The sequence below is a fragment of the Palaemon carinicauda genome, chromosome 30 (assembly GCF_036898095.1).
Source record: "Palaemon carinicauda isolate YSFRI2023 chromosome 30, ASM3689809v2, whole genome shotgun sequence".
Lineage (NCBI taxonomy): Eukaryota > Metazoa > Arthropoda > Malacostraca > Decapoda > Palaemonidae > Palaemon > Palaemon carinicauda.
In genome coordinates, this window is record NC_090754.1 from 77,053,115 (window position 1) to 77,063,114 (window position 10,000).

The following is a 10,000-nucleotide window of genomic DNA, read 5'->3' on the forward strand; positions in this document are numbered from 1 at the left end:
AGAGTAATTTACTTTTGGACTGAGCATGCTTTTAACAAATGAAAGTTTAACCTTGTGTTATGAGGATCCCTGCGTGGTACTAATAGAAGTGCAAAAAAAAAAAAAGAAAAAAAATTAAAAATAAAAAAAAAAACACACACTATAATTTTTAATTACTACTACCAATATTTGCATGTCACCAAGCAAACAAAATCTTTGTATGAGAAAAGAATTAGCTAGAGCACAAAGAAATCATATAGAAACTTGAATTATTTTCATAACAGGTCATTAGCGTAAGGTCATTAAAATAATAAGTCCCATACATAGGAACAAGATGTACTGTACTATAAAATTTAGTCGTTAATTTGAAAAGTTCTCAAGGACACTTGGGAATCAAGGTTACAACTCCAAAGCTCCTAACTACAGTTTTTAATTCAACTGGTCTTGTTATCACTTCTGAGCTACTCTACATATGTATCAAAACTTCTAAATTCTATATAATGCAATGTTTGTAAAAGAACTTGAAATAATTTATTTATTCAGAGCACACACAGGTTCCTATCTTTATAAGTTCTTAAGTTCTACCTAGGGTACTTATTGCAAGCTACTGGGCCCTAAATTAGGTTAGGTTAGGCTACTACTATATTTTGATGGTACATAAAAATATGGCTTACTGTATTCGCATAGTGCTATGATCATTTCACAGCAAATTTAACATGTAAACTCCTTAAGATGGTTGGATTAACTCTCAATTCCCAATGCAATGTATACAACTGTGCAAAAAGGATAAGCAAAATTCAAACTAGCCTTACCAAGATTCACGCAACACGATCCGAAGTTTTCCTTCGAATATAGCCTTAGATACTTCTTAAGACTGCAAATGTATTGTACTGTACACGCTTCATAAGTTTTTATGGCAAACTTCAGGGCTAATCATGGCCTACATTAAGGATGTATCCTCAAATCAAATCAGTTACATAAACATAACTAGGTAACTTTCTATCTAATCTATAGTCAATATTTCCTATATTTCTGCGAGTTAAAAACAATTAAGGATGATATGAAAATTTAAACCATGGAGGGTTATTGAATTTTTCCTTCTTTTTAAATATCCCTCAGCTAAATATGAAAAATGTATTAAAATCTATCAACATTTTCTGATAACATTTAAACGGCATTCAAGCAATGCATTGTGGGAAAGAAAATCAGACCATATCTAGTTTTTTTTTATGTTGAAAATAGTGAATGAGTATATTAAAATCTGATTGGTTCTTTAATTGTTTATCCATTAAATTATGATTTTTGACATCTAAGGGTAACTCAAGAAAATTTGCTTCAGTTAACACTGATGACTTATTTATTGTGAATGTCTGATGTGCGCTCTGTTGAATTTTCATTTATTGACAAATTTCGCATTTGATTTAATCAATTGAAGCTATGGAATATTATTCTAACAATGGCAACCAGCTTTACATACAGTAGTGACTTTTAGTTCTAATTAGTGAATCGGTAAATTTTACGGTAACATTTTACAGAGACAGTCATTATTTTGCTCTTCTAACATTAAAATGTCGGAAAATGAATCCAAAAAACAACTTTGTCTGAAATAAAATATTATGAAGCTAGTTTTATGATTTACGAAAAATTATGGATTACAGTAGTTACCATGCCAGGAAGGAAGCTGTTGGAAAGCGAACACAGGGTTGTGACTTACAATACATAGTATTAGAGTTAGCTAAAGATACAGCAGTAAAGAGGGGGAAAGGTTAAAGGGGGACTTAGCTCCCCCACTAGTTAAGCAAGCAAAGATACAGCTCCTAGTTAAGGTTAGGTGGGCAACCTAGGATTAGGTGGTATTCTTGTGGGTAAATTATAGAACAATACGGAACAACATTTTTAAGGGGAAACATAGCTAATCCTACAGTGAATAGTGTGCTTTCAACGAATTTGACCTTTATTTCCACTGCAAATGAGCCAGTTTACCATCATGAACACCCCCTTTCCCGACAGACATAGGTGGGAATGGGGACTTTGGGTGTTCTAAAACGTGTTTGTTTGGTTTTATTATAGTAAAACACGGGGTAAACTTTACCAATAAAAAAATTGGGGTATATGTACAAAAAACTCCTGTTTTCTTTGAAAATGACCTTCATTTCTGTCACAAATAAATAGTTAATAAGATATACCCTAATACATCCTACGGTAATGAGGGCCCCCAGTGGGAACTTGGGGTTTTGAGTGGGGAAAATTTACTGGCCAATTGGTAAATAATGATAAAACTAACCTTTTCTTCTCTACATATTATTCTCTGGGACGCATAATAAATCAGCGAAAATTAGCACAAAATATAATGATCCTAGGTAAAATTTTAGAAGCATGACACATTCGATATTAAAAAAAAATAATCACCTACATTGAAAGAGCATATAAAAGCTATATAAAATATATAGTGTTTATATGAGAGATTGAACGAGATGCAATTAAATGAGATTGGCAAGTTTTTACCTCGAAATATTTTTCAAGTCGGGAGAGATATTTCCTCTATGGCAATGTTTACTTTTAACGAGCCCTTTTACCCCCTTTTTTATGCAAAAACAATCAGTTCCAATTACAGTTTATAGGCCGAGAGTTGTGACGTCATTATGGCGTAATGGTTTCATAACCAATTACGTACGACCTCAGACGAAAACCAAGATTTACAAGGATTTCAGTGGACCAATGCCGTTACCGCTTAATGTCCACTGGTATCCGTGCTTCACTGAAGAATGAAGGAAAGTCGGCGTTTAGTCCCTTTGTAGTTGTGTTATGTGTTGGATGTCAGCCATGAAGTCCAAAGTAGCAAAGTGTAATGGCTGTTCTTATGAATATTTTGATGCCATAGCCAAGTTTCATGGAAAATATCATGATAATTCTGGCGTAGTGTTTGAATTTTTAAAAGCTTATTTTGTTATCCCACAAAATTTATAGTAAATTAAGGGCATTTCTCAGGTGGTATTTAGGGTAGACCAGCACATTTTTTACTGCAATGCTTCTGTGAAGATTCCAAAGACAAAAAGGAGGCGTAGGTGTTAGTATAGTGTAAGTGCATATAAAGGAACGTTCCTTGATAAGGCCCACATCAAGCCGTGGAAACTTATTCTCGTCCTAAACCACTGGCTCAGCAAACATTGGGACCATGAAACTGTCATCGAAGCCTCCATATTTCGCTCAATATGAGTGTTGACTGGCAGAGTTTCTATTCTGAAGTAAAAATTTTTTTTTTTTTTATATAATCAAGAGACCATTGGTGGTGATGGATTAGCAGTGGAGATTAATGAATCTCAGTTCGGTAAGGCAAAGTACGACCGTAGCAGGTGTATGAGTTTGATAAGGGTGTTTGGGGAAATCAAACAATTGTCCAGGAAGTTATATATAATTCCCTCACTTGAGCCTTTACCTCGGATAAGGGATACTGCTACGCTTACTCCCTTAATACAAAAATATATTAAGGTAGGTAGCATCATAAACAGTGACAAGTGGGGGCGATATAGTTCGTTAGGAGAGCTGGGCTACAGGAACAAGACTATTAATTACTCTGAACTCTTCGTCAACACCACTACCCAAAGGCCTCATTACTGCACCAATTCTTCATCACTGTCAGTCACCTCTACCCTCCACAACACCAAGTGGCAGAGGATCCCTATGACTCCCAACCTCCCATGTCTCAATCATAATGTAAGTAAATAATTGATATTTACTAATTCATATTCATTGCGATTCAATATTTTTTGTGACCTGGGCAGAGGGGTCGGGGGGGGGGGGGGGGGCCCTTGGCCCCTGGCTAGGGGTTGTGACCTGGAAATGTTTGTGACCTGGGAAGGGAGGTCCAAGCCCTCCGATTAGGGGTTGTAACCTGGCAACTACTAGGTTAGGCTAGGTGGGTTTTTAGGTTCTGTACCCTTTTAGAAACCTCCAGACTGTTAAATAATCAAATTTTTTTTTACCTGGGAAGGAGGGTCGGGGGGGGGGGGGGGGGGGGCTTGTCCCCCCACTAGGGATTGTGACCTAAGAAGGGTTGTGACCTGGGAAAGTTTGTGACCTGGAAAAGGGTTTTTGCACCCAGCAAGGGGTTGTGACCTAGGAAGGTTTGTGACCTGGGAAGGTTTGTGACCTGGGAAGGGAGGTCCCCCAGCTAGGAGTTGTGACCTGGGAACCACTAGGTTAGGTTAGTTGGATTTGTTAGGTTCTGTACCCTTTAAAAGATCTCAAAAGTGTTAAATAATTACGTTATTTCTTGTTTTCGCGCTCTCCAAATCACAGGTTCTCACCTGTGTCCGTCGGGAAGGTGTGGAAGTTCATAACGGTACAACAGCTTATATGCAGAGGAAATAAAGGTCAAATTCGTTGAAAGCACATCTTTTCCAGTAGAAATATCTATCATATCTCTTAGAAATGCTGTCCCGTGTTATTCTATAAATTTACCGTTTGTTTGACGTTTAAAATGCGGGTTTTCATTCCTAAATTTTAGAATTTTATAACATTTAAAATGAGAAACATCTACGTTTTCCCAAATTATTTTCCTGAAAACAATTCAAAATATCTAAAAATACACCAGAAATCCCCATTTTCTTCATTAAGAATATCGTGCTATAGTATATATTTACCCAAATTTCAATTACGGACTCCGTCTATCCCCTCCAACTACAAACACAATTCCTTCTTGAGTAATCGCCATTCCAAATATCAATTCCTACCACTAAGGAGACTGCTTTCGTTAATCTAATCTACTGTAGACTCTATAATTGATACAGCAAGTAACCTATCTCTATCCTAGAGGGTAAAGTTTTACAAGCCTACATGCTATCATTTCGAACAGTACACCTAACGCACAGAGAGGTCTTCGGGGGTTCCTTAATGTTGGCTTTCCTAGTGCTGTTTGAAAAATAGCCTATTCGAGACAAAAAATAACATGTATTAAGATTGAGAGCAAACAATATGTGTTCTCTTTCTTTAGCATCTACTTACCGTCACATAATACACTCCAACAATTCTTCTTGAGGTCGACATGGCTACCCTGAAAGGCAGCAACGACGGTACACTCACTTTATAATTTGACATGACTAGACTGACTCACTTAACCTGCTTAATGTTACGTCTTCACTTCGGGAACAAAACTTGATTGTTTGCCCTCCTATAAGTTTTATTGAAAAAATTCCTGATTGCTGCATGATAGGTCATATTTCCTAGTTATTTATATGAGCTTGAACTCCTATTAGAATATTAATATTTTGCTTTTCCAACTATGGTTATAGACAAGGCCAAGAGTTTTATGGTGATTTCTGGTAACTACTAAGATTAGGAGACTTTTACATGAAACGGGTCTAGTTGGCATTTTAAGAAAAAAAAAATCAGCATGATAACTAGTTAATGAATACACAAAGTACAAGAAGCTGAACAGAACGATAAAAAGAGATTTAAAACAGGTTTAAAACATAGGGGAACAGCAAGTTAGTAGGGAAATTGACGGCATCTAAATTATAACATAAATGACTAACTGATTACTTACATTTAAAGACCTAGTACTGTACTGTACTACACTTTCTTTCCCATCATAACAAACTTATAAAAAGTTAAAAAAAAGAGCGGGTTGTTCTTTAAATTTGAATGCTGAAATCAGCATGCGTTATTCACGGTTCCTTTTACCCTTGTCAAATAACACGTTTAGGCTAATGCAGATTATGTAGAAACCTTAGACGAGAGAGGGTAAAAGCATAACCTCGTCTCTGAAATTATTAACAAAAGCCAAAATAATAACAAACCAGTTAGCCTTGTGCCCCCAAGAACTATCTTATTTCCTCGTTCCCACTTAATTTTAATTCAAGATAATATTGGCTACCTACACAAGGTTTTTTTTTTTTTACAACTTTTCCAGCATAAGATCACAGGAATATTTTGAATGATAACGAACTTGAATAGGCATAGATATAAATTTGACGATGATTTTCGACGATCGCCAATATTATTTTCCTCAAAACTAAACTTTATCTAACCGTAGAATAGTAGGTCGATTAATTTATATAAAATGTTATGGGGGGAGGGTAGAATAACCTCACATTCAGTATGGACCATGTAATTTTTCTCCTAAATTATCATTACTCTAGTTTAGCCTTAAAATTTTACACTGGTGTTCTCAAACCAAACTGCCATTCTTTCTATGACATTTTAATCTCATGGGTTTTGATAAGGGCCCAGGAGTCTACAGTGAGTCTAATTGTTATCATTTTTTTTTCACCATATATATAAAATTATTAGAATTTGGCCATAAGACTAGTAGGCTAAACATAATTCGGGTTTTATAACACTGAAGGGTTTTTGCATATGCAGTAGACACACACAACAATAACAAATGTAGCCGTTTCTTGTCCACTGCAGGACAAAGGACTCAGACATGTCAATTCATATCTGGGATTTGGCCAGTTTTCATTACTACTCTTCTCAGTGTGGACAGGTGATGGTGGGGGTATTCTCGTATGTGTCTCTCTATATATAAACTAATATTTAACGAGGATGGCTCCAAAGAAAAAGTATCGCATTGGTTACTATCCCATTAATATTACATTTGAATATTACACAGAATTTCCACAAACTTGCTTACTTCATGAACCTATGCAAACGTATTATCAACAACTCATCGTAACCTGCTAAAACAATATGATTTCGAGCTTCCCTTCACTTTTTTTTTTTTTTGGTATACCATTTATCCAACTCTTTAATTTCTACATAGATCTCCATATTTCTTAATTTTACTTGCATCATATATAGCCTACTATCCAAACAGCCTACAGGTACCCTGAACACTATCTTTTTCACCAACTTTCTAATGAAAAAAAAGATAAGAATCCCTTCAAAGATTTCCAGTTTGGATTCCAAACACAAAAAAAGATGTTTCAATGCGCTTTTGCATGTGCCTTACTACTTTTCTGGGGTCTCATTTTGTATTTTTCCCCACAATAGTTACTCCTATTCACCCCTGCGAATCAACAGCTTTCATTTTCAATAAGGGTAGACACTAATGATCCATCATATTAATTTCAATTTATACTTATAAAATTATTCTTGACCAAATTCACATTTACCATTCTCGACTAGGCAATCACTACCGAATTGCTATAGCTTTTTTTCCCCTACCCCTATTAGAAGTCCATCATCTGCAGAAATAAGCAGCCGTGGCGGAGGTCTGCACCATACTGAGTGCTCCTCTAGTTAATATTATTATTATTATTATTGTTCTTGTTGTTATTAGCTAAGCTTCAATCATAGTTGGAAAAACAGGATGCTATAAGACTAAGGGCTCCCACAGGGAAAAATAGCCTAGTGAAGAAAGGAAATAAAGAAATAAATAAACTATATGAGAAGCAATGAACAATTAGAATAAAACACTTCGATACAATATGACATTTTTTAAAGTGAGATTCAAATTGCAATAAAGATCAAAACAATCTCCTACTTTGTTCTTGTTATTAAACGAAGGCAAAGGAACACCGCTATCGTGAATTCTTTTGAAGATCCTCTCTCCTCCTCTCTCTCTCCTTCCCTTTCCATCTGTGCTCCCCACCGTTCATCTCTATCTTTTGTGATAGCGCTCTCCTCTTCTCTGTCTCCGCTCAGACAGTACCTAGTGCTAATGACAGGAAAGTCCAGATGACCAGACGGGTTGTCCCATATTTAAGACATTTGTCCCGGGTCCTGTACCGACCCTCCCCGGGACGTCAATATTTGAAGAAAAAAATACAATGTAGGCCTACTAGGGAAATTTTGGTTATAATATCCTCCAAAGCTGCAAAACATTCTTGATTGCAATATTATAATGATCTGACACATGTAATTGACAGCTGCTTATAATAAAATTTACAATGAACGCGCTTTTAAACAAAAGACAATCTGCACCCAGCTGAGGAGGACTTCGATCTACGTCAACGCGTGCGGAACTTCACGTAAGTTGTCTGTCGATATTGTTCAACTACCTCTCCACATTAGGTGTCGCTTATTTCAATTTTCAAAATCTGGCCACCCTGATAACCGTATGCGTTAATTAACAGTGGAATTTTCCATGTTTAATAGAACACCAAAATTAAACTTATCGCTTTACCAAGTTTGTATAAAGTGTATTAACTTTTTTTTTATTTTTCTATTAGACGCCTTATTTGTTTTGGATCCTTTGTACCTGTGAACTGCGCCAGTGTACGGTTGACCCCAGCCTTGTTAAATGAAAATCTTCCCTGCACACACACTTTCTGTTCCGAGCAGTTGGCAACATTTATTATTTGGAGAATCGCAAATGCAGTTTCCTGTTATCCTGAAAACTATCTGGAGCTCAGATTTTCGCGAGAGATGCTGCCTTCGATTCTTGAACACCAATAAGATCTAATCTGTTCAGTATAAACTTGAAGTAAAATGTGCAAGTACCACACACACACACAATATATATATATATATATATATATATATATATATATATATATATATATATATATATATATATATATATATATATATATATATATATATATTTACCTTATCTCTTTGGATAGATTGGCACCAAGACCCGTTTCTAGCGATCACATATAAAGGTTTAAAGGCCAGAGGGAAGGGACAGTGACATTGCCTTAGCAAGCAAGACAATACCCTAGAGATTGACCATATATACATGATCAGCGCCCAGGACCCATTTCCAACCAAGCTAGGACTAGGCAATGGCTACTGATGACTCAGTAGGTAGACCTATAGGCTCCCCCAAACCCGTATCCTTGGCTCACAAGGATGGTGAGGTTAAAGCGAACAAAGGAACTAATGAGTTTGAGTGGGACTCGAGCCCCAGTCTGGCGATCGCCAGACAATGACGCATCAACGGGCCACCACAACCCTGGGGATAAGTAATACTGACTCAACCTAATGTTGTTGAACTTCATTAGTTTTTGTGTTTAAAATACATTATTTTAATTGTTCATTACTTCTCATATCGTCTATTTATTTCCTTTCCTCACTGGGGTATTTTTCCCTATTGGAGCCTTCTGCTTTTCCAACTTGGGTTGTAGCATAGCTAATAATAATAATAATAATAATAATAATAATAATAATAATAATAATAATAATAAAAATAATAATAATAATAATAACTGACCGACTGGCCAGCTTATAACAAACGCTCTTTTTTTTATTTATTTATTTTTTCTTTTTTTTACCAAATAACGCCAACTGGTTCTATCCTTTTGTTCACGTCTTTTGGGTTGACTGGTGGGTAGCTCGTCGGGAACGTAATTGCATATCTTACAATTGTGAGCCCAGTACTCTAGCAATGAATTAGAATTCAGCTTATGTAACGAGAGCTAAGTATAAGTTACATAATTTGGATATGATAGTCCGTTATTTTGACAAATGAGTCTAAGATAATGGGATAATATTTTTTAGCAATTTATCAGAGTTTTATCAATAGAGTATAAAGAGAAGTCAGAGGATTTGCGTAATTGCAACTGGTAAGAAGAATAGAATGTTACTTATTGCAAGAATATAGTAATTAGAGTATATGGAAACTATGAAGTCAATGCCATTATGGATGTTGAACGTATGGAATTAGTAAAGGCTACTTCTAACCACGGAAGTAAATAGGGTTGTGGTAGCCTTTTGGAAACGTCCCTGCCTAACAATCTGCTTGACTTGATTCAGGGTCGATAGTTTCTCGTAGTGTCTGCAACCTCACCCTCCTTTTAAAAAAAAAAAAAAAAAAAAAAAAAAAAAAAAAAAAAAAAAAAAAAAAAAAAAAAAAACAGGGGCGGGGGCGTGGTTGGGGAGCTTATAGGTCTACATGGTGAGTCATCAGTAGCCATTGCCTGACCTCCCTGGTCTTAGCTTGTGCTGAACGTGGGCTTGGTTGCTGATCATATGGTCAGTCTCTAGGGCATTGTCACTGTCCCTTGCCTCTGCCATTCATGAACGACCTTTAAACCTTTAAATGAAACACACGAGGGTAGAGTGAGAGGAGAAG

The 10,000-nt window shown here is 36.1% G+C and overlaps 1 protein-coding gene across 5 annotated transcripts in view; it reads right to left on the reverse strand.

The window, feature by feature from the left end:
- The window catches only part of LOC137623299 (activating transcription factor 7-interacting protein 1-like), a 290,333-nt gene that overhangs the window by 276,643 nt on the left and 3,690 nt on the right, over positions 1-10,000 (reverse strand). Inside the window, exon 1 of one of the 5 annotated variants that reach the window (XM_068354095.1) lies at positions 4,984-5,134. The exons of the other annotated variants lie outside the window; for them this stretch is intronic. Coding sequence (XP_068210196.1) covers positions 4,984-5,076 — 93 coding nt within the window. The 5' untranslated portion in view covers positions 5,077-5,134. Of the gene's footprint in view, positions 1-4,983; positions 5,135-10,000 lie in introns of those variants that run through there. 5 annotated transcript variants of the gene reach the window in all.